Below are 26775 nucleotides of genomic sequence, written 5' to 3' on the forward strand. Positions count from 1 at the left end.
TGGAATCACTCGGTCGGGGTTTGAAACAGCGACCTTCCGCGTCCCAACCGGACGTTCCAGTCACCTAGGCCACGGGAAATGTCTGTAATATTGTGGCTTTTCAAGGTTTTAGCAGATATTATACTGGTAACTTTGGTGCCTTTGCATATTCTAGTTGGTATTGTGCTGACAACAGTTTTCTGTGTAACGGTTTATGTGTGGCTTTTTACGGCAAACTATGTGAGCTATTAGACATGGCCGAGCAAAATATCTCTTGCGGTGATATCAAAGATCTTTCAATTGTCCCTAAAAACAACTAATAATGACGGCGAGTGTCATGATGTTTAATCGTCTTTCTTTTGTTTTCTTCCTATATACTCGTTTCGATTACAATGTTTGATCACTTGCAACGAATGTTTTTCTTCAATTTATACATGCGATAGGAAAGCTGTGAAGTAAACAATTTTTATACTAGTTTTCCAAAATCCATACCAATTAGTAACTATTAAAACTTAAGACATCATTGGTTTGGTAATTTAAGTGCCATTATAACGTTAATACTTTCAAAAGACTTCAACCAAGCGGAATGATGTTTCTTAAAGTCTTTGTGGGATAGGCTTATCATCACAATTCCTAGAAACCGAGTGTTTTGTTTGAACATGTTTCCTTTCTGTTGGCTCAGTACGCGACATTGAACGTATCGAATAAACACAAATTACCAGTTTAGGCCGTTGTCAAGGAAAACTATAATATATAACCCATATACCATTAGTGGGATGTCTTTCTGATCCCAGCTTTATTGTCGATGACACTGTGTCTGATTCCTGAACGTTCCTCATAACATGTCAGTAACAATACCAGCATTAGTTTTGATCATTGCAGTCCTGGCAGGTAATGCATAATTTCGTTCTCTTTTTAGGAATTTATTGATAAGGTTTAAATTATCCAAAAAAGATATACGCACAATGGTGATATAACTATCGCATCAGCAAGAATCATCCGTAAGTTTCTTAGCACTAGTCCTGCCTTATAAATTATATACATTATATCCGATAGTGTATCTACTTACATGGTGGTGGCGTACATACGCACAAATATTTTCGTGTTATGTTCATCATCAACGAAGAGAATAAATTTAAGTGTATTTTCACACCATTTTCGATGAATTTAAGGGCAGTTAAATCAAAATTTTTTTTTTTAGCAATCAATGAGCAACAACATATCGTAATATAAGCAGAGCTATTTGTGAAATAGTATAAAAAGAGGAACAAAATTAATAACATTTTATTAAAAGTAACTTTTCAGACACCCAGTACACCCGTAGATTCACACCTATTCAAGTTTGCCAGTCTGTACTATTGTCCAGATGCATAACTCGACAGTCATGTTTTCCGTTTAGCTTTTGATGCTGACGAAGTATTTTATCTTTTCTGCCGAGGTTCAAACATTTTTTCAGTGACTTAGGCTCGACTGAAATCTGTTCTGATTATTTTTGATCATTCCCTCTGTAATAGTATCTTATTTCAAAAGGAGTAGCCATTTATGTCTTATCGCAGAACTTGCAAGTCATGTCAGGAAGGACAATCATATGTGCACATAATGTAATTTACTTTAATTACAAAATAGCTATGTTGCAAAATATATCACCAAATTAGCAAATACATAATGAATATCGCTCTTTTTATGTTTTCGAAGATCATTTCTTCCGAATTTAATAAAATATCATACTAATAATTATAATAATAATAATTTCGAGTCTTGATTGAAAGGAAGCAAATAATGCCTATGATACAGTTGATTTCACAATGCAAACGCTAGATTTACGCGTTCTAAAATTGTTGGTACAGATGTGTTTTTTTCTCGACTAATTGACAGTAAAATGCTTGAGGGAGAAGGTTTGTTTTCTAATTTGAACTAGTTTCCTCGGAAAGACGTTAAATAATCTCATTGGTCTATGTCAACGTTTCAAACATCTTCAGTACGAAAATAATTTACACATTCAAATTAATCCATTTAACGTCCACAAACTATAAAACCATTGCGTCTGATATAATGTTTGTGTGTATTAAATTTAGAAGCAGATTACAGAGTGTCGCATTAGAATCGCGATAGGAGGTGAAGGGGTAAAATGCTAACGAGATTTTTCCGACGAGTTAGTTTATTATTTTAATTTATAGTTACACGGCGTGCATTATGTCGCAAAGGTTTCACTATGCCGTCTTACGAGAACACATGCAATTACTCTTAAGAACTGTACCAATAGATAACATGTTTCGACTTGATTATTGCAGGTCAACGGGTAATTCTAAATCGCGATTCTTACGCACGCGTCGAGCTTGACTTTTAGAAAAAATTACAGCGAAAACAATCGTCTTCGAATATATCGAATTGTTCTTTTTGTACAGGAATTTATAAAGATCCTCTAAGTTTAGTTTGGCAACGTATACAGTAGTCCTGTTACGTATTTTGTATTATATGTATGTTCCGTCGTGATGGGACGACGTGCTGGGTTTATAGTTCGGACACTGGAATATTATTTTATAAATTTTCAATGCTTTATTTAGCCTATTACTGCATTAGTTCAAATAACATTGGAGGAATTAGCACACATGTGTTACTCAGTAGATTTAATAACATAGAAACCATGTTGTATTTGACTCCTACCCAGAGTTAACGTCGTGATGACCCTAACTATTCAACTGATTCATCTACTTGACATTTTGTAATTTGGTCCTGCAGATCACTGAACATAAATTAGTATAAACCGTTATATCTGTGTATTGTAGTTTTCATATTATTTAAATTGTATATCGCAAAACTATATCAAGGTACAGGAAACAAATTGTTTTTGGTTTGGCTAGATGTTTTATGGCATAGTAACACAAACAGGTTTGTTGTTTGTTTGTTTTTTTGCTGCCAAGGCAATTGGAGTAAAGTGCATTGTGCAAAAAGACACCACGGTTGTTAACCATGATTGTTCTGTTGGTAGAATTTGAAATCTTGACCATCTCGGTCACAAGTCCGGTACTCTAACCACTAAGCCACCACATTTCCCCTTTAAAATAGATATAAGTGTCTAAAATCTACCAATTACTTTCATGAAAGGCCTTTAATCCACTAAGCAAATAACTGGATGATATTGTAGGTTTTTAGTTTCTAATAATGTTACCTGATTACTAAATTTTCTTTTTTATACTCACGATGAACATTACATCAAACACGAAAATTTAGTATTTTCATATATTATAAAATTCTAAATTTTATTAACAGCCCAAACTTAATATCAATTCTGTATTATGTCTTGAACATTAATAAAGGGTATCTGCACATTTTTGTAATTGTATTGTAAATAAGTTTTGGATGGTTACAACTCAAAATTGTAAATCAATAAGCATTCAGTTTCATCTTCTTCTTACCATTATTATTATTATTATTATTATTAGTATTATTATTTAAATCAGAGCTTTTAATTAACTTCGAAATTAAAGCATTCTTCAGTAAATAATATAGTAGAACAATAGCATAATAAATAGTCTCTTCTTTTGCAGCTCAGACGGAGAAATGAATTTAGGATATGGCCTTTTCGCCTTACGTATGATCTGAATTTACATCACTCCAACTTAGCATCTATTATAGGGGATCAGTCAATAACAGTCTTCGCTGTAGCGATTTATATTATATTTACATTATGACCATAGCTACGAGAACACAATATCACAGTGGGAGGTAGTTCTCCATATTACGTTCCATCTCTGCGGTATTTTGTTCATCAGATTTTAAAGGCTGGGCTCACCAGTCGAGATTTAAGACAACATTTTGAAATTGCGTCGTTGTGACTGAACAGGTAACACGGTAATAAGTATCTTTCAGGACATTCTTACGCATGCGTCTATTTCTATTTAAAGTAACAAGGTAAACCATATCGATAATAAGATCAAATTACTGGAATTTGTAAAACACTTTAAATCTCAGTCCGACTAATTCAGTTGTTAACTTGGTTATCTTCAAGGGGACGAAAGCCTATCTCCATTCATATATTTGCTTTCTACATTGCAATTAAATGTCGGATATTTTTGTAAAAGTGACGTATTGTACTGTTTGTTAGTAATACGGTGATATTTGCAGGAACAGTAGATGAATTACAGGCACCCTTAAGTTGCGTGCATTGTGTGGAAAATGGAATATTTTTTTAAATATTGATAAAACAACGGTTATCATATTTTTTTTAAAGAGCTAAAATATTATTAAAGGACGAGATAAGTTTTTAGACATTTTGGGTAAGTTTGATCATTTAGGTCTTTTTTTCAGCAAAAATTCGTCTCGATGTGTTACAGATGTTATTTCTGACAAACGTATCCATGCACTGGATGCACTTTTGAATAATATTAATAAGACTGTTTATAATCTATGAGGTCCATTAATTAAGTGGACTCATTCGTAAGTCTAGTTTTGTCTTCTTGCTGCAAAATGTGCGGATATTTGAAAGCTGAAAATATAGAATATGTAAATAGAAAATACGGCGAACGTTTATTTGTTGCTAAATTATGAACCAACAATGTGTTTGCTCATTGGATGTTAGGAAGATATCCATAGTATATTTTTTTTAAATGTCAATATACGTCCGTTTCTTTCTGCCTTGTCAGGAAATTTTTGCATGTGTTTACCTCTATTTGCGTGGGTTCGAGTCTCGGCTTTTCCAACGTGGGTATGTGAGAAAGATCGCAAGTAGCTAATCGTGGGTCGATGGTTCTTTCCGGGTGTTTACCCGGTTCTGCCTCTACTCTATATAGCCTGTTAAACGACATTAAACCCACAAAACCACGATCTGTGCTAATTAGTATAATGGCTGCATGACTACATTGACAAAAACAGAACTTGCAAAAGTTTACAAACGTCTACGACAGATACTTTTGAACAATTTTTGTGTGGTCCCCGTAATGGGTTGACAATTCGGTCGGGGAACAATCCCAGGGTCACCTTACACCTGATACGGCATAGGAATAATAAATATAGTGTAGGAGAAAAAAATAATATACATGCACACATGCAACATTTGTTAAAATTCCTGTATTACACAATCTCTTATTTGACAGTTATAAATATACAGTATCTAGGTGACACACTGGACACTATAAGATGACGCTATTAAACATATATTTCAGTTACTATAATTAATGTACACATAAAAGCTTCTGTATATTTTGTCAAATTAATCAGCGTGTTCATACACATTTGAAAAGATTGTTATTTTGGTTTACACGTTTATTGTGCGGATTGATACAGTGACGATTGTAAGAGTTGTGGTACTCTATAATACCATCACTGATTCTTCGTGTTTACAGAATTCAGAACAAAGTATTTGAACAAAATATTTTAAAGGGAGTTTACCTATCAGAATGTATGTTTTTTTTGTCTTTTCTTCAAATATGTGGCCTTGACAAACTTGTAATCTAGTAACGTAACATGAGCTGGGCCTAAATTTCGATTGTTTAAAAATGCAAATATTTAAAGCCCGTTTTCGTTTCTTGGAGTTAATTCTTCAGTGATGCAAAATACGGTCTTGACATTCTGATATATGTTGATCCCCTGTGTGTGTGTGTGTGTGTGTGTGTGTGCGTGTGTGTGTGTGAGAGAGAGAGAGAGAATCAACTACATTTAAGTATGGAAATTCAAGTTTAAATAACATGCAGAGGGCAGATATATTTATTAGCTGGTTAAAAGTAGTTCCGAACGTATTATCGCCACTCTGATAATATCAGCTTTATTCCACTGATACTTTTCAATATCTGATGAAGGACTATACTTGTTTATATGTTTCTGTCGGCCCATTATTATGAAAATAACTTGGTATAAAACTAAACTCTCTTTATGCAAATAGTTTGTTCCTCTCTATTTCATTTTTCTAACTGTTATTCACAACGTTGAAGACATCAGCTATTGTCAGTAAAACACATTTAGTATTTTCATTCCAGCTGCTCACAAAAGGTTATTTGCTGGACACTGTTTAAAAATCTTACATGTGGTTATCTTTAATAAAGGTAAATTCTACACATCGTCAACCAACAGGTGTCACTATTCTTTGAAAATGTATTAACTTACAAGTGTGAAATAAACAAGGACGAGTATTTATATTTCTTTTAGGGTGCACGGTTAAGATAAATGTTCTTCCAAATCTCTCATTTCGCTTTTTCTGTTTACCATGATATCATCCGTTGAGACGTCATACTCAGTATTTCTATTCATTTATTTACTTTTTGTCAAGTGTGAAATATAGCAACTTATCGGTGGAAACATTTTCACATTTTTCAACCCAATATCCTCAGATGTAAAAAAAGATATCTTTATAGTATCACACATGTAAAAATACTTCTTCAATGTGAAAATGTAAAAATTCCCATCACGCAGTGCGAGTTTGTGTATGCGTACAAATGTTGTACATGCAATTAGAAAAATGAATACTTTGAGTGCTTGAATCTCTGATTCAGAAATTCGACCAGCCGCTGTTTCAGTTTCTCTGATGTTTTATCCACCTTACTTCCTTGACGACAACGCTAATGCCGCTTTCATACGTCATTTATATTTTTATGATCGGACTACAACAGTGAAGTGAATTTACGAAAAGTCGGCGAGCGAGTTGCACTGAAGAGTGATTTTAACCTTCAGAATTTCGATTCTGGAGAAATTTTAATATATAATGAAAAGAAACACTTGTTTTCCAACGTTAATACCAGACATACTTCATCTTGTGGCACCACATACTATAATTTTAACTCATCGCTTCGCCAGTAGTTCAAATATTATGATTACGGTATAACATTTTGAAATATATCCGGTATACACGTAGAAAAACAAGATATCCTCTATTTATTATATGCGTAAGTGTTTATCTTTGGAATTGATAGGCGAAATAATTTTCCTCATTTTTCATTCATATGCTGTCATATGTGAAACATATACCCTTACATTTTCGCATGTGGAAATATCTGATTTCCCATCATGCCATGAAGTTATTTCCCCTTGCTTCGTTGACGACAGTGATATAGCTGCTGTGAACCACTGTTCAATCGGGTTTGCTTTGTGGTCAGATATGATAAAATTATTTATAAAATGTCAAATTTTTCAACTTCTTGCGACAAAATAGGACATTCCAATTCTACTGCACTCTTAAGACATTGGTATTTATCTGCTTTGTCTTCCTACTCTACCTCCATTTGGAAATATAGCTTAGGAATTAATGGTTACGTAAGCTATTGCTTTTGAATAATTTTTTGTCGCGTATGCCGAACCTGTTCCACCCGACTATCAACACTGTAATACGATGTTTTTCCCGACTCGGGAAATTTTAAAGAATTGGATGGATTACTTATTATTCCTTTGGTTTTGTTTTCCAACGTTGAATTGCGGAAGACAGAATTTTGTTTGTGTAATATAACGAATCCTATGTTTATCCCAGTTCTGGTAAGTTTTAAGAATTGCAGGTGATAAATATTATTCATTTGGTATTGTGTTCCATGTTCGAATTGTGGAATTGTCGAAGACATATACGATATAATTATGTTAGCGAATGGTTTATGTCTTATTGTTAGCAAGAATGGTTAAATTACCTCTTGCTAATACAAAACAGCGAAACCATGCTAAATTTTAAACTACTGAATTATTGTATGCTTACAGTATTGCACAAGCCGCACGCCTGTTGCTGTTCACATGACCTCCAAATGTAATTTTCCACCGATTCTTTTTATTACAATATACAGTTATTCCAGTATTAACTTTCCCCCAAACCTCATTTAGACAAATGATGTACACGAGCATGTCAAGCAAGTCATCGCAAGACAGTTTCGTACCTTCATGTTTATGTTGGATTACTTCTCGAATATCGTTGCTAAAAATCTGCAATAAAGGATGGTTATTGGAGCTATTATGGCTGGGTTAAAGGTCATTTGCCAAAGAAGGCTATTTATTAAGTGTCCTAATTTAGAATTCTAGCGGACTTTGTGGGATTTTCTTTATATATATATATATATATATATATATATATATATATATATATATATATTATTTGCGACATCATTTTTATTTACATAAATTATGCATATTCAAAGGATCAATGCTTGAGCGAATGCTGCATTAGTTTTTTGAGAATCCAAGAATCGCGAATTCGGTACAACCCTCTGCTTTCTTAAAGATAAATACATGTTTTAACCCAGCACTAAAGTCCATTGATTACCAATCCCTTTTAGTTTGAGAATTGATCTGGAATGACATGCGTGATCAAATACATTGCTCATATCATAGAAACTAGTTTTAACTTCCTTTCCATGTTACTAAAATGTTATTATAGTTATCTTGTAACGGATTTATTGTAGAGTCACCTTGTTTAAAGCCCTATTATTTAAGTGCGATCAAATTATGTGAACATTATAATAATGCAGTTATTTATAGACACACCTGTCAAGCACCATGAACAACATACAAATGCGTGATATAATGTGATAGTTTGAAACATTTATTCGGAATCTTTTTTATTTACTGGGACAACATATTTTAATTTTCAAGAACTTGGGAATCCAGATATGTAAAAAAAAATGTTAAAATATGGACACTGCACACGCCTAATCGGTCTTACAGTGGTCTTACCCAGCTTGATGTGAAATGAATTTACTCATTTGTATACACATAGACGGAACGAGGTTAACAGTGTTTGTACGTTTACAGCACATTTTTGGTTTATTTAGTACCTCTCGTCGTAATATAAGCCGGCTCGCATATTTTAGTGTATATATTTTGCAGGTCAACAAGCGAAGGCGACAGAAACCTGCACATATGACTACAAATGTTCAGCTCTAGGCGTATGTACCTACCAGACACGTACATGTGATGATATTTGCTGTGACGATAAAACCAAAAGTTATGATGCAATATGTTGCACGTATGTACAAAGATTTATTCAAGTCCCGGCACTTATGTCGGTTTTTCATATTCAAGTCACTCTTAGAATTATTGCATCGGTTTGATAAAATGCCATTGAATTAGGGCTGTATGGAAATACGGATGTATATTCTGATTACAGCAAATCGTTGCATCCATTAAGTAATTGATTAATTGAATATAAATTTGTAATTTTAATCAATTCATGATAAGAAAAATAATCAGTAATTGTAATTGATTAAACATTCTGAAAAAAATAGCCCAAGTTCGAATCACTGTCAAATTTTAATTATTATTTATCATAGTTACAATTAGCAGCATAAATTATAATATCAGACAATTAGAATAACAGAGAAAAGCAACGAGGTTATGTTGCTGTTGACGATCGTCTATTCGTCTTTGTTTTTGTTGACGATCGTCTATTCGTCTTTGTTTTTGTTGACGATCGTCTATTCGTCTTTGTTTTTGTTTGTCAGAACATTCGAGAGACATATTTCTCTGTGCCAAACATGAATTAACAATTTTGATCTGTGAGTTGTGACAGACTAAACGGAAGTAATGTAATTGTACTCTAATTAACCGGATGAAAAGTAACTGTAATTCATTTCTTCAGTGTGACCGAGATTTTATGATTATCAACTACTATAATTGTTTTTATAGTACTTTTAATTGATTTCCCTTACAACAATAACCTAAACAACACTGCATTCAACTTAACTTCGTTTCTTGTTTGTCCTGCTTACTTTGGAAAACTATACTACCGTATGTATGTATGTATGTATGCATGCATGCATTTATGTATGTATGTATGTATGTATGTATGTAGGTAGGTAGGTAGGTAGGGATGTAGTAGGTAGGTACGTATTTAGGAAGGTATGTATGTAAGCAAACGTGTGGATGGTTGGATGCACGTACCGAGCAACGATCAGATGGATAGATGGATCTGCTTGTTAATTCATTTATTAATTTTCAGTTCAAGCTCAAATACTGTGGTGATAGCCGGAGGTGCTAGCGGTGGAATAATTGCCTTTCTTATTGTTCTCTGTATTTGCTACTATTTTTGGTGTCGCACTCCGCAAAGAGTTACCACTACCGTTCATACTGTTGTCTATTAAGGGATCATGGTAAGTAGTTGATGTAAATTAAAGCTAACATTGTAACAATCTTACCAGCTCTGCAAGAAATAGTGGTGGTAGCTGTTGTAATATGAGTATTCGTGACAGATTTTGAAAGTAGAGGTGTAATTTGTATCAGCAGTACCGAGTAGTAGTGGTAGTAGTAGTAGTAGTACCAGTATTTGTTGAAGTAGGTTTGGAAATTGCTTATCTATTATTTTGTCTTATTTTGTAATAATAATAATAATAATAATAATAATAATTTTATATCAATAGATCGTGATTTTTGTCATGCAAATTATTTCCGGATATTGTTACACAAGAACTAGCAAGAGAATGGTAAAAACCGTTATTTATCTCCCCCTTGCAAATCGATTGAGTCTGTATTAATTTGTTTCGATACCGTGTTTGAACAGTCGATTACGAAGAAAATCCGCATGTTCGGTAGAGATGACCCTGACTCAACCCTACTTTAACATTTCCATTTTCTCATGCACAAACTAGTTTTCAACATAAAGGGTTTATAATAACAATATTTTATTGCACGTAGGATGAAAAACAGATATCAAAAATTCCATGGACAAGTGTAATGACCACAGTTGTAACATTTTTACTGGTTTCACTTTAGCAGAATTTATCACTAAGATTGCACGTAACATCATTTTAGACAGACACACACACGTTTGGTTTGCTGTTTCACTGAAACTTTGAAGGTATATAGTATCAGGGCAAGATATGGAACGTACCCACACCGATGCTCACCAAAGTACACACACACACACACACACACACACACACACACACACACACATGCATGCGTGCGTACTTGCCTACGTACCTACCTACCTACCTACATACATACTGTTACGTTTGTGCTCTTACAAAACCCAACAAGAAAAGAGTGAAGACAACAAGCTTTGTAAAATTTAACAAAAAATGTATCTCCCTAGAAAACAAGGTAAAAATGAGAAAACGAACTAACAGTTGTACGAATCAAATCCAAAAATAATCCACTGATTTGTCAACGGTTCTTTATTAAATCATAGAAAATATTCCAGTGTTTCGATAACTGTTCTTGTCCAAAAGCACAAGAACTTCCAGGGAAAAAAATCTCTTTGAATCCAAATAATTTGGAGAAAACAAAATAATTCGCCCCCAAAATTGGTCACAACGTAAAACACTTTGAATTCTCAAGTCTTATGGCAAGAATATTATTTCTCATTACATCAATAATAAATCTAGCTACGACTAAATACAAATGCCGGATCTGGGTCAATTCACTGGAAAAACTAGAGTTTAAAACAATTGCTACATGTTATTTATCACGTACTCAAAGCATGGCCTCGATTTCACTTAATGAACCTTACTCTAAGAAAGAATTGACAAAATAAAAAAGTTGATTGTTTCAACTCTCACTCATTTCTGAATCAAGGCCAGGAACTAGTCCAGCATTAGATACAAAGTTTATATTATTTGTGTTTACGAAAATCAGTCAGGTCAAACTGAGCTGAATTTCTGGAAATTGACAAATCCCGTAAATAACAAATCCAGTAGACGTTTTGTAATAATGCAATACGTCCAAAACTCATGGCGAATCTGCTGCCGATCAATGTTCTAAACCTCAGAAAACGACATACATGAAAATTGTAAGATTTACTGATAGTTCTGGGATTTAAAATTTGCCATTTGAAATAGTCATTGCAGTATTGGTTTGCGTTTAAGATTTTTGACTTATGTTCTAAGCTTGTTTTCTTCGGAAAACCTTGTTAGCATTTAGATGTATTAAGAGGTTAGCCTCGGTCAGTGAGGTTTTTGATCCGGATATGTAACTAGTTAATGCGTGTTGCGAGGCTTCATACATTTGCACACTTTCTGGACTAAAACGTTTTGTGTGAAGCGAGGTCACACACGTTTATCAACGCCGATGTAGGGTTTCTTTAATCATTATTCACTTACTTTATACAGACTTATCATTTTTAATTTCTATTTACAGAATGTTGGTCAAGGATCAAATGGATTACAGCTCGGTCGTCATAGTAACGAGGAATATGGAAATTCTAGTATTTTATCCGTCTGTTATTTTCCTTTTGTGTTTTTAGTAGGGGTTTGATACAGATACCTCTCATCCAATCGGGTGTTTGATTAATGCTCAAGATAATTTGTGTGCATTTTGTTGCATTGTTTAAATATGATAAACATTTATCAAGTCCAAAGCCATCCGAATGAACTAAATTTAGTTTCTACGAAGGTACCGGACTATAGAGAGAGTTTTGAAATGCTTGAACACTTTCAACAGACTACATTTTATTGATACTAGATCTTTCAAGAGTCAAGACAAATATTTTGAAATTATTTTTATTTCTTTTTTGTTGATATTTTGTGTGCTTACTTCATTCACAACGCATTGTATCTGGAATTTACAGAACTAAAAGTCCACGTACAGAGTGAGATTCTTAGACCCTTTTACCAATGATTCGATCTGATACATTCGCATCATAAATTTTAAAAAAGTGCATTACTTCAATGGACTTTAATTGATGGCCATGTTTACAAATTTCTACTACAGACTCTTAGCAGCAGAGGGGGCGAATCGGACATTTTGTCCAATCGTTATTTTGCTTAATTATTACTTTCTGCACTCAACGATCTAGTGTCGTCAGCGCCTGGTAAAAAAAAAACGACGTCGGTCCATCCTACACGATGGTGACGTCATTTGGTTTAATTAATACTTTCTGCGCGCCGATCCCAGCGTCGTCAGCGTCCGGTAAGCACAGCGACGACCGCGTCGATGTCATTGCCCCCCTGCTGCTAAGTGGTTATTTACAACTAACCGAATATTTGGTCAAGTCCGATACGATATCGTGTCCGAGGATCATGTAAATTTATCGTTACAAATCCATGTGGGGTCGACTGAGCATGACTAAAAAAGTTTCGAAAACCATTAAAGTCCATGTCACCGCCGCACCAAGTTTGCCAGATATTTCGTAGCGTGTGTGTATCAACGCCGTTGAATACAGCAAGAATATTACAGTTGTCTCTGATTACTTTTGGAATCTGAGTGTATCGTTGAGTGACATATATCACGTCGGTGTTTTTATGCCTGCCTCTGGAAAATATCCTAGCTGGGTTTTTTTGATTGTCTAACATAACATCATCGTACACGACTAGATTGTTAACGTCGCCATCAATATCATCAATACCCGGTGCATCATTGATATCTGTAATAAACTCAATAACATTTTTTTCAGCGATCGCTGATGCATTCTCGTTAAAATCTTTTAACACCTCGTAGCATCGTTGATCATCCACGCTAGGAGCAACTAAATACAACTTATCCCACTTCATCCATCTCATTATTAAATTGAGTAACAATTGCGTCTTGCCGGATCCAGATGGTCCGATGATAATCATCCGGATCGAGTTTGGTAACGCTGCAACATGCTTAACTGGTTCTCTCGTTTTAGTTGCCGAAAAATCAATTATATTCATATCTCTATACATAAATTATGGATCTATATTGTGTGAAGTGTAGAGTGCGTACTGGCACAAATGATATGACAACCGTTACAACAAGAAATAATAGATCGGCGCTTACTGGTAAGTGTGTACAATGCGGTACAAAGAAATTTAGATTTATTTCTGCTAGACCCGGGGATGCTTTAAAAAAAAGCGAGGAGGTGATATTGCAGCCAAGTTATCAAAACTCCCCGGAACACCGTGGGCAAAGTATCCAGGAGAAAAGCACCTCCCAGGATATAGCTACTGTGGCCCCGGAACACGATTAGATATCAGACTCGATGATCAAAATCAGCCGCGACCCGGTGAGTATCCAATAAACGCTATCGACGAAGCATGTCGGATACATGATATAGCTTATCGTAGCGGTGATCTGCAACAGCGTCATATCGCGGATGTAAAATTAATTCACGCGTTAAATGCTATTCCTGATAAATCCGTCAAAGAAAAATTGGCCTCATGGTTGGTAAAATCGGCTATGAAAGGTAAATTAATGATTGGAAGCGGAGCTTCTCGCGCTGGTAATTGAATACGCTAGCGTTTATAATAACAACATGGAATCCATCTATTATTCTCCGAGAGGATACTGGAAGGGGAAGGCCGCAATTGGTAAACTCGCAAGCGCTGCAAAGGTAACAAAGGCAGTTGCGGCTAATTGGTTATCCAAACAGGCTATATGGCAAATTTATCTACCACCGCCTAAACAAATCAACTTTTCGCGCTTTGATGTCAGCGTACCTAATGAAGTTCATCAGGCTGATATACTATTTCTGCCGCATGACAACGGTTACAAATACGCGCTAACCGTAGTTGATGTTGCGAGTCGATACAAACAAGCGGAGCCGTTAAAAACAAAGTCAGCAACTGAAGTAGCCGATGCGTTTGAGCGGATTTACCGAAGGGGTCCTCTGCGCTGGCCAAATCTATTACAAGTTGATCCTGGCAATGAATTTCGCGGCGCTGTTTTATCAACGCTGAAACATCATAGCGTCGCGATACGACGAGGTCATACTGCGCTACATCGTGATCAGGCAATTGTTGAACGATTCAATCGGACTCTTGCTGAACGGTTATTTGGATATCAATACGCGAAGGAATTCATCCAAGAAAAACGATCTCGTGAATGGGTCAAAAGGTTGCCAGGCGTAATTGCAGCGTTAAATAACGAGATTACCCGAGCAATCAACATGAAGCCCAGCGACGCGATTAAATACGAGTACATACCCGGAAGATCAAAAATAGATAGCGTTTCCAAGCCGATTCTCGGCGATGTCACTGTTAGATATCTGTATGAACCAGGAGAGCTTGAAGGCGGTAAAAAAAGAGCTACTGATCCTATTTGGAGTGTTACCACACATAACATATCAACGATAACACGATCAACTGGTAGACCACCGATCTATAGACTGGATTCAACTGCTCCTCAGCGCGGATTTACACGCGAGCAACTACAAGTGATACCTAACGATACTCAATTGCCCCCACGTGGTCTTAACTAGCGCCGTTGCGTCTATTGCACTCAAGACAGGTCAACCTCACATTGTTTTTGACATGACCGAGACTGTTATCGATCCTATCCACGGTAAATTGGCGAGTGTCTTTATCCGAATAACGCCAACTCATTATACAATTGCAACTCGCGCAGTGATTATTCTGTTGTTGTCGTAGCGAGATTATTAATTCGGCATCAATATCAAAACGCCGCTGTTTTTTTTTATCCTGTTGGCGGTAACCCGAGAGTTTTCTATCAATGACGCTTGCATCGATGGTGACTTTGTCGCCGGCTTCGTCAGTGACTCCGTCACCGGCTCCGTCAATAACAATTCTTCGAAGCTGATTTATCCTTCGTACTCGGGACACTGCAAGATAGACTAGATTCGACCATTCGATGCGATTATCAACTATCCAAACAATTGTGTCCGTGATAGTTAGTCCCTGCGAGGAATGTATTGTCGTTGCGTATCCTAGCGTCCACGGGGATTTATCAGCACGTAGCGCGTCCTCGACGACGCTGATATCAACGAGCACAATATCATTCAGCACGAGAATTTGTTTTTTTGTCCCCGACGCTGTCGGGGCTGGAATCTCAACTTCAATATTCTGCCGCCGTGTATCCGCGGGTCTATAACATAACGGCACTGGACGCGTTGGAAACTTTTCCTTATGCAACGTAAACAACTTCCGCTGAAGTGTGTCTCTGACTATCTTTCTACTCGCTACAATCAAATCGTTTGGTCTCCATGTTTCCCAGAATTCATTCAACGGCGTTTCCGGAATTACCTCGCGGATTATTTCACACTGAACTCTATCCGGCTGTAATCTGATTAGTTTTTTAACCTCGCGCAGTTGTTCATCAAGTGCTCGGTAATCAGTATCGGTTTCTTCATAATAGTCCACAAAACCCCTTAACCAATCATGTGGACCCTCGCCGACAAATGGTGGTGGTTGGCCATGATCTCCACACATGATCACCGCTGTATTCGCGCGCAGCAGCCACTCAAGAAACATTTGTAAAGTATCTAACGAAACAGTACATATCTCATCCCAGATGATAATGTCGGGAATAAATTTTTCCCCCATTCGATCAGGAGTCCACTCACCGCCGCTGTATCGAAAAAAGCTGTGATAAGTAACGGCGTCAACATTTCGTTGTTTTATCTCTCGCGCTAGTCTATGGGTCGGTGTAAGCACGATTATACTTGCCCGCGTTCGAAATAATTCAATTGCCCGAGTCGTCTTTCCTGACCCGCCACAGCCGCTTAAATAAACCGTCTTGTGTCTACAAATTGGATCAGAACACGGTGGTGCATTAGACCATTCTGACAATTTATCACCGCATAGGTAATTGTTCTCAACGATGACATTTGCTGACGGGGAATAATCGCGTCGTATTTCTTCTTTAATTCTCCATGTACCCCAACTCTCGTCCGGACTAGTAAACTCGGCTACGTTTTCCTTATACGCTACGTCTATATAAAACGAATCAACGGCTACTCTAACCGCGGTATCGGGAAATCTATTTATCATCGAGAATAAATTGATAGCGGCGTAACCCAGCATAGACGCCCTCAAATGCGGATATGCCGGGCTGTCTCCATCGCTGTAAGTAACAACTGTACCCAACCTTGTTCCATTGGACAAGAAAGCTGTTTTGCAGTTCACGTATTTATTTTTCGCCACTGCGTCCTTGATTACGAAATCATATTCTGCGTCATCTATAATCAGCCGTGAGCAATATCGTTTGTAATCGCAGTTTTTTCCACCTTGTGTGAACTTACCGATTATTCTTCTACCGAGATCTTTTGCCTCTCTGTTTCGTTGGTTAAATATCCTCCTGGACCATTCGACGATATATTCCTCGTCGGCATCGATGTGTTTTCTGGACTCGTCAATTATGCTATCTAGACGCTCCGGTTCTGGTAACCAGACTTCAGTCTGCGCCCGATATGATATAATCGCGTCACTGACAATCAACGAAACTAGCATGCTACAATCAATCATATACCGTAGCAGCGCTATTGGCAACCACTTCTTTTCAGCCATGTGTCTACCGATCCAAATATAGCAACAGCGATGGAGTCCTGCCGCGAATTCAAATGATACTATGCGAGCGAATCCCGTTAAATCAAAATCAGGCAGTGGTCCATTAATAGCAACACGAGTCATTTCATGTCTGGGGTGTCCAAATCGTTTGAAATACTCAGCGGCGGATCCATACCCGAGAAAACTCGCTGGATAACAGGCAACCATATCAACCGAGATTATAGCGTCGCGGTTGTATTCAGTGTTCCATAGTCCACCGTGATAGTATTCCAAACAACTGGATTGTACATCCGGTAGAAATTCCTTGCGCGTTGGTCTCCACGCATTTTTCCTTGCTGCAACATGAGCTACAACCGATGGAATCGTAAAACAATTTGTTAGCAGTTGTTCATCATGCTCTTCAAATTCCATGGCGGTTTTTTTCATCCTGTTGTGAAATGCTTCAGTACGATATAATTCGCCGTTTGGTCTTACAAACTGATCAAAGGTATCCATGTCGTTTTCAGCGCTGCGAAGTAACCACACTGATACAGGGTCATTTTTACACAAGCAAGCAATAGCATCAAATAGTTTCCTCTCCGCGAGAAAACCATCCCGGAAGAATTCTTCTCCTAAAAATTCTTCGGGTATATACTTTACTGTTCTATCCCGTGGAAATATTGTGATCGCGGGCGTCCATGCGTGTTCGTTATGATCAATAATTTTGATTGGGGCTCCCTTCGATTTATACTTCGATTCGTATAATACTTCACCGGTTATCGTTGTAACGGTTATTGGAAATCTCAGCGATGTTTCTAATCTCGCTATGTCGCTGATGGTTGCTCCACGCTCTTTTACGGTTAGTTCCCACTGGTTGATTTTGCTACGTCGTAAATCAGTCAATTTGTTTCCTCGACACGCATTTGTAAAATGCTCTATTATTCGTTCTGCTACACAATTTATCCCGGTTGACTGTTTCATCGGTTTCAGTTTTCCGATATCAGGTTTCTTATTTAACGGGTATATTCCATAAACAACTGCTGTTTCAGGATACGCTCGTTCATAGTATGGTCTGTCAATTCCGGTTAACAACCCCGGCTTGGAGTCGCGGCTGACAATGACTGTTTTCTTGTCGCTGAGAACCGGTTCAAATTTATCACGTATGATCCAATCGCCTGATTTCACCCGGACAATGAATTTTACTCTGAAGAAATATCTTTTACCGTCAAGTTGTGATATTATCGTTGCTGCGCGGTTGTCGTTCATGGTAGCATCAACAATACCATCAATTCGAAATGTTGACCAACTGTGAGATGCGCCATCACGCTTGAATTCATTGATACAATCGCGTATTTTATTCAACAGGGTTTTATCGTTTATTAACGCTTTTGGTGTGTCCTTGAGGACTCTATCGAGATTGAATTTAATATTTTTCCGGGGCTTAATTGCTGCCAATCTCTCAAACTCATCCATATAATTAAAACAAGTATTTAAATGAAAGAATATAGTATAATGAATCACTGCAAATGGTTGATGATTGGGTCGACAACCCCGTGCAATAAATCATGTAGAGGAGAATTCTGCGGGTATCATTTACAAAGCGTTCGTAATGGTTCTCTTGGCCCCCTCCCGTGCTTGGTTTGTCACGTCGGTGTAAGAGGAAAATCGCAGTTGTGTATTAATTGTGGCGGAAAGCGATACAGGGAACTAAAACGCTATTATGACAAGCGAATTAAAAACGCCGTCATTGATCCCACCGCCGATTTCGTCATTAAAACCCCCCAAGACTACGTTGAAAGATTCATAATTAAACCAAATAATAAATTAGACAAATAGTATTATTATACAAATGGACCAAGAATTTCAGCCGCATCCTGTGTTCGTCAGTTACGAGGCGTCTCGCGACGGCATTGTTAGAAACCGCAAACTGAAGAAGCCGGTTGGTACCGTAAATAATCACGGGTATTTAATGTTTGGTGCCGGAAAGAAGAAATATCTCTGTCACAGAATCATCTATGAATGTTTTCACGGATTAATCGAGAATGGGCTTGTTATTGATCATATTAATAATAATAAGACTGATAATTCTCTTACAAACTTGCAAGCCATCTCTCAGAGTGAAAATAGTAAAAAAGGCCAAACCGGTAAATACCCAAAGAAAGCAAAACCCGTAAAGTCATTTGATACAACAACTCATGAGGAAAAAATATTTCAGTCGATGAATGAAGCCAGTAGATACTTTGACATTTGTATCGCCTCAATACGAAAAGTAGCAGAACGAGTATATCAAACAGCAATCTCAAAAAAGACCGGGCATAGAATTCGATTTTCATATGTAGATACGAAGTCACCGGCGCCTATGGCGCTGACGAGGTCACGTCTAACGAATTATTAAACACCTTCGGAATTGATACACGGGGTTTCATTTTTTTTTATTTAAAAACAAGATGTTTTATAAGAATAATGAATATCGAAGACATCAATAATATATTAGCCGAGATTTCAAAATTAAAAAATCAAGGAATTGAATTATCTGATGGTCTTGACAGTGAAAAAATATTATCCGATTATGAAATTATTAACGAACAATCGAAACGGGGGCGTTTTACCCTGGCCCGCGAGTATTTTTTTATAAAACGATTACAACATACGATCAATGAAAACTTGTATCACAATGACGCAAATGCATTCATTGGACTATTTACTGCCGTTGAAATAATACGAAAAAAACTTGGACGTGTTTATGAACGACGCAGGGAGATTTCTAGTAAAATCAAAAACATTAGAAGAATTATAGACGGAGCCTCCGGCGAGAAATTAGAAATTGCTTCGCAATTGCAATAATGGTAGGTGAATCACTTACTACTCGGCTAGCCAGAGAGCGGCTAGCAGCGCTTAAAAAGTTCATACCGTTACGAGACAGGGTCCGAGAACAACTTCAAACGCGGCAGCAAATGCAAACTGATTTTACTGTTGGAAGCGAACAACTCTTTGCCCCGGTAACTAAAGCGACCAAAGATGTTACGGCGGCAACTGTACCCGTTCTTGGTGCGCTTGAAAAGATAGCGGCTCAGACCGAACAAACAAAAAGGTCTTTAGAAACACTTCCTGCAAAAATAGCGGCTGCTACAACACGGAGGCCACCACCACTCGCTATAACCGAACCACAAGAACCTTATGTTACAATGGCCGATGAAGAAGAACTAGGTGCTACTGCGAAAGAACCGGAAGAAGAAATACCAGAAGAAACACCGGAAGAAGAAATACCGGAAGAAAAAGAGGGAAATATACCCCGTATTGTACTCAAGAAGAGCACAATAGATGAAATTAGAGGCTTCAGCAGCAGGGAAGAATTAATTAATTTTACTGCCAACAATTTTGCTAAGAGCATACGAGATAAGAAGCATATCAATAGCGGTTACGAGAAAAATATAAAGTCGTTAAAGGACTGGGCAAGAATAGTGTATTTAGCAAGTAAACATAAAGATGCATTACCACATCGTAGTAAATCCGATTACGACGCATTCCACAAGGAAGTTAAGAGTATAACACCAAAAAAAGGAAAAGGATACCCTGTTGGTAAAGAATCCTACGGCGTTACCTGCCCTAATAGTGTTCTCAGTGATATATCACGGCTGGAAGTACTAATTGGAGGAAAACGAGCCGGAAATAACTCTCCGGAAATAATCAATGAGGCCGCTGATATTTGCAAGCGTTTATTTGCAGGCGGTATTATGGACATTAATGCATATCGAACGCTCATAGACGAGCTCGTGGATGATTAATTGGAAAACCGGTGTTTTTAATAAGGATGATCATACACTACAACCACGATAAACCAGTACTCGTCTACGTGGTAAACTCGCGATTGCCTGTTTACCGCGCGTACTATGGAGATGGTCTCGGTAGCACCATTGCGGGGTTATTTACAAGAATGGCTCCAAAAGTAGCGCCGTTAGCCAAACAATTAGGAATGAAGGCCATTGATGTTATTCGTGATAAGGGAATCGGCGCTATTGGAGATGTTGCCGGAAAGGCGCTTTCAGCCGCGCGGGACAAACTAATGTCGTTGGTAAAATCCAGGAGAAAAAAACAGAAACCACCGGTAATGCCATCAACGACAGTGATGCCTGCAAATGTCAGTAAAGTAATAAATAACGCCGTGGAAGAAAAACTAGAGTCGTTGGCGACGACTCAGTCGTTGGCGACGAAGCCATCAATGGCTGAGCCATCCGCCGATGCGGCAACCAACGCGCTCATGAACGCGATAGCGGGGAGTGGTTTAAATTCAAAGAATTTACGACGAAAACGACGTTGATGGATTTCAATTGAAAACATCAACATGATAAATAATAGAATGTTTGCGCGAACCGCTGATCCCGCGTTTGATATGGACGCCCCAGTGCGCAGGGATGATTCTGTCCGTGATTATCAATTTTATTCTTATTATGCAGCGCAACCCGACCTACGATCGCGAATTGAACTTCAGGTCCAAGATACCAGTAAATACTTTCTGCCGTGTGAAGCGTTTATCGAAATCGAGGGAGAACTCGTGACAAATGCCGCCGATAATGCACCATACGCAGATGACCATCGTGTTCGAGTTGGCTTCGTCAACAACGGTATCATGGCGTTATTTGAGAGCGCCAGATATCTTATTGACGGGCGAGAAATTGAATCAATAGAACGCGAGGTTGATGTTGCAACAACGATAATTGGGTTGGCGAGATACTCGGATGATTATACAAGATCGGCGGGCCCATCTATAATGTTTTCGAAGGACACCACCAATAACGCTGACCATCTTCAGTACGTTAACGTGCTGGCGGAAAGAGATACCGCAACTGACCCACAGGCTGAAGCAAATAACCCAGACCGCAGAGCAAGACCAGGCGCTAATTTCAATATTATAAAAAGCACCAACAATGATTACAATCTAGGATTCGCAGCACGAGTAGGAATGTTGCAAGGACCACGCCGAAAGTTTTCATGCGCGATTCCACTCCATCACATATTTGGATTCTGCAGAAATGTCAGAAAAGTTGTCTATGGGGCTAAGCATACAATCGCGCTGACGCGAAGGGGCGATGATAACAATGCAATATGGCGTGCTGCTGGCGTCGCTGCCGGTAAAGTCGTTTTAACTAAAATGGCATTGTGGATGCCGGTGCTGACTCCATCAGTTACCACGGAAGCACGATTGTTAGCATTTATGGAACAGGGAGGGAAATCGTTGTTGAGTTGGCTAGCGGTAACAACTGATGCTAAAGAGGATAACGTCGCCGATACGTTTACATGGCACCTAGCATCAAAACAGGGTGTTTCAGCCCCGCGTCATATATTCATAGCGCTGCAGAATAGGGAACGATTGGGTAATCAAGAACGCAGCCATATGATATTTGATCAATTAGGAGTCAGGGATGTTTCGCTGAGAATAAACGGACAACAGGAACCATCCGAGGATATACAGCTTAATTACGGTGACAACCATATCGCACGTGTGTATCATCGATTGCTGTCATATATGGGTCGTGATCAAAACGTCGACACTGGTTTGCAAATATCACAACTTGATTTTAAAAACCTGTATCCGATTTATTACTTTTCGTTGGAACATCTTGATTTAACGAGACAATCCGTCGTTGATATACACTTCAGAGCTCGTATAGCCCCGGGTGGTGTTAATTATAGAGCGGTTGCTGTCATTCTCAGCGATAAATCAATGCTGCTAGAAGGCGTTGGTGGACGAATGAGAATCGTTGATGCGCCAGTGGAAAACATGTAATTGAAAGCACAAAACGCGTTTACAATAAAATGTCGTATAGTGTCGTCAGTGTAGAGTTGACTGATGGTCAAGTCAAGAAATTACGATCAAAGTCGGCTAAACAATGCGGGACCACAATAACGCTGAAGCCGTCGCAGATGGCAGGTGGTAATCATAAGATATCGTTGACGGCGCGTCAAATAAAACATTTCAATGATGCGATGAAGAATAAAAAGGGTGTTCAAATAGATTTTTCAGCCGCAGCAATTGAAAACATGGAAAAGACCGGTGGGATATTTCCGCTGTTAGCTGCGATTCCGGCATTGATTGCCGCGGCCGCACCAGCAGTGGCTAAGGCGGCGGCGTTAGGAGCCGTTGGTACCGCGGCGGGGATGGCATTGAAGAAGGCAACCGGGAAAGGCTACAAAAAAAAACGACCCGTGGCCGGAAAGGGTCTAAGACTACCGGGAACCCCGTATTCATGGTACTCGGGAAAGGGTCTAAGACTACCGGGAACCGTTTATTGACTCGGGAGTCAATGACTCCTGAGTCTATGACTCCAATGTCTAATTTTGATTTAATAGATGCCGCAAACGCGCTAGCGATAAAAAACTTCAGAGGTGTTTTTATGAGGGATCAATTACCGGCGGCCCCAAGGAATACTGAAACCGGCATAATTAACCTCGATGGGTCCTCCGGAGCGGGAACTCATTGGGTTGCATACGCAATTGATCCGCGTGCGATCGTCTATTTTGATTCATACGGGTTAGCCCCACCAAACGAATTCATGCGGTATATCCGGGCGTGTTCAGCCCGGGCGTGTTCAGCCCGGGTTTTTTATTCCACGCTGCCAACACAGCAATTAAGTGACCCACCGATATGTGGCCGCGAGGTATTGAACGTACTCGCGGCGATTTCATCATCGCGGAAACCACCTCATGTGGTTGTAAACGAATACACTAGTGGGGTCGTAGAAGTTCAACGGATTTTAGAGAATAACATTTACAATAACGATGATTGATATTTGGGGACGACCGGTTTCGGCGCTGAAAGAATCCACGGAAACGGCCGCCGCCGACATAAAAAAACTAATTGAGGATGAAATCGCTGATACGTTGAACTTAACCAGTGTTGACCCAGATGAAATAGTTGTATTTCAAGACCGCCAGGGTAAATTGAAATCTAGTAATGTGTCGCTAAATGACGTTTTATTACGACAGCGTGATGCCGCCGAGAACACCATCGCGTTGTATACCGGCGACGGACTACTCAAACCGGGTAGACATATAGTGGAGATAGAGAATACGATAGAATTAATCCAAGACGGTGTTATAAGGTTGAATAGATCAATAATCGAACTCGAAGGGCATGTGAAAGCAACTATCGATAGATTTTTTGGGTACCCGATAGTATTCGAACCAAATCTTGCAACAATAAAAAATACTATTTTGGAGTTTACGACGCTGTCGGGCCAATTTTACACGTTACGAAAAAATGTTAACAGGATCGATGACAACTTTGATAAATTCCTTGGTAAAAAAAATACCAAGCCGGATGAAATCACAATAACTATAAATGATATCACTGCGTATGGACAGGAAATAGAAACAATCAAAACTGATGTTGAAGCGAACAAAAAGGGTGTGGACGCGCATGAACGGGAAATAGAAATAATCGGCGCTAATGTTGCAACGATCATAAATAATGTAGACTCGCATGGACGGAAAATAGAAACAATCAAAACTGATGTTACAACGATCATAAATAATATGGACGCGCATACACAGGAAATAGGAACAATCAAAACTGATGTTGAAGCGAACAAAAAGGGTGTGGACGCGCATACACAGGAAATAGGAACAATCAAAACTGATGTTGAAGCGAACAAAAAAAATGTAGACGCGTATTGGCGGGGAATAGGATTAATCAAAACTGATGTTGCAGCGAACAAAAAAGGTATAGACGTACATACATATGAAATAGGAACAATCAAACTTGATGTTGCAGCGAACAAAAAAAGTATGACCGAGAATACACGGGAAATAGAAACAATCAAAACTAATGTTGCAACGAACAAGAATAATATAGACGCGCATTGGCAGGAAGTAGGAATAATCAGAACTGATGTTGAAGCGATTAAAGACGGGCTACCGAGAGTAGCAGAGCAATTCGAAAAAATAAAAATCCCTCATGAGAACATCATCAACACAGTATACACAATTCGGCATGGATCATTCGATTGGACTCCTACACAGAATACAGTAAATATCACCGCAACTGTTAAGGGCATTTATCGATTGACACTGGTTTCAATGATGCAGTTTAATATATTATCGTCGAGTTCATCCGGGTTTAACAATACAATATCAACAATTATAGACAGGAACGCAACTGAACAGTTTACAATTTATGCCGTTGATAGAAATCTAGCCCGGGCAAACATTACATGGTATGTGGAATTTGCAGCGAATCTAAGTAATTAAAAACACTAGCTCTTTTAAAATAAAAATGACCACCAAGGAAATTGAATCAGAGGTATCACCGACGTCACATCAATATCGATTCGATACCGCAAAAGAATTCTCCGCGAATTTGAAAACGCTTTCCGAACAATACCGCGCAAAAATAAAAAAATACCGCAGAAAAATAACCACCATCGACGCGGTCGTGTACTCGGTGTCGGGTATAGTAGCCGGTACCGGTGTTATTTTATCCACGGTGACCACGATAGCCCCGATCGCTGTTCCAATCGCTATCTCCGCGATGACAACAATTGCTGGAGTCGCCAACGCAATCACTAGGAAGATATCATCGTGTTTTCAGAAAAAACTCAACGAGTATACAGTAAAACATCAAATAGTATCCGACGCGTACTCGAAATTATCCGGGGTGATCTCGTTATCGATTGATAATTTGTTCATATCCGATGTTGAATTCTCCACGATGGTCCAGTTGTATAGCTCCGCGATGTCAAAAATCGAGGATTTTCAACTGGAAGCCGAAACCACCTGGTTGTTGAAATTAGACACTAAAGACAACGAATAATAATAATGTCGCTGAACCCGGAAGGGTTTCAATTACTTCAGCGGATCGCGGAGAATACCACTCCGGTACAAACAAATATGATATCGATAACGTCAACGAAGCCAGAATTCAATGTGAACTTCCCGTCGCCGGTTCCAGTGAAGGAAATAGCGCTGGCAAAATTGCGAGTATATCACAGTTGGCCTAATATCCGAGCGGACGCATTTAACGGACAACAACCTAATAACTCGCTGGTTTTTGCACGGACAAATAAACCCGATGGGACCCCAGACTGGGAGGAGGTTACAATACCAACTGGGTCATACCAAATAGAACAAATCAATAAGGAATTTCAACGCAGGATAAAATCGATCACAGGAAAGGAATCAAAAATCGCTATTACGGTTCATGAACCGACGTTATCGTCGACGATTGAAATAAGCACACCGGGGTATATGGTTGATATTTATAACAGTTCAATAAGAACCATACTAGGATGGCCTGAGAATCCACCCGCGGACACCCCCCCATCAACTATCCTCAGACACGATAACGGAGATGGTGGTAGGCATATTGCTCCATACAACGTAAATATTGCATCGGTGATAGCGATTAATCTAGTGTGTGATGCTATCGAAGGAAGTTACCAGGTAGATACCAAGCAATCAAATCAGGCTCAACAGGGATATATCCTTTATTCGTTTTCACCAACAGCCCCTCCGGGATTTTTAATCGTTGAGAGTCCGATTAATCCGGTCTATATGCGATGCCATGATCGGTTTTTAACGAGAATTAATTTTAGAATTACCGATCAGTCAAATAACCTAATTGATCTGCAAGAGGAGGAGTTAGTGATCACTCTGTTTGTAAGATCATAAAGACTTTCATTGTAAATAACCACTTAGCAGCAGAGGGGGCGATGACATC

The 26775-nt window shown here is 38.5% G+C and overlaps 1 protein-coding gene across 1 annotated transcript; it reads left to right on the forward strand.

Moving 5' to 3' along the window:
• The first annotated feature begins 752 nt into the window (after positions 1–752).
• Positions 753–12374, forward strand: LOC149784563 (uncharacterized). The gene is made up of 4 exons (XM_089933286.1): positions 753–870; positions 8770–8908; positions 9881–10031; positions 12016–12374. Exons 1-3 carry the CDS (start codon positions 822–824, stop codon positions 10020–10022), a joined length of 330 nt encoding a protein of 109 aa, XP_089789412.1. The 5' UTR covers positions 753–821; the 3' UTR covers positions 10023–10031; positions 12016–12374.
• Positions 12375–26775: the final 14401 nt, after the last annotated feature.

Source organism: Sinohyriopsis cumingii, chromosome 14, assembly GCF_028554795.1.
Source record: "Sinohyriopsis cumingii isolate HCF-2022 chromosome 14, ASM2855479v2, whole genome shotgun sequence".
NCBI lineage: Eukaryota > Metazoa > Mollusca > Bivalvia > Unionida > Unionidae > Sinohyriopsis > Sinohyriopsis cumingii.

Bases quoted from the DNA above. Each gene is read 5' to 3' on its own strand.
- LOC149784563 (XM_089933286.1), top strand. From the start codon at position 822: ATGTCAGTAACAATACCAGCATTAGTTTTGATCATTGCAGTCCTGGCA. The intron at 871-8,769 runs GTAATGCATAAT...TATATTTTGCAG, and splicing joins GATCATTGCAGTCCTGGCAG to GTCAACAAGCGAAGGCGACA. The intron at 8,909-9,880 runs GTATGTACAAAG...ATTAATTTTCAG, and splicing joins TATGATGCAATATGTTGCAC to TTCAAGCTCAAATACTGTGG.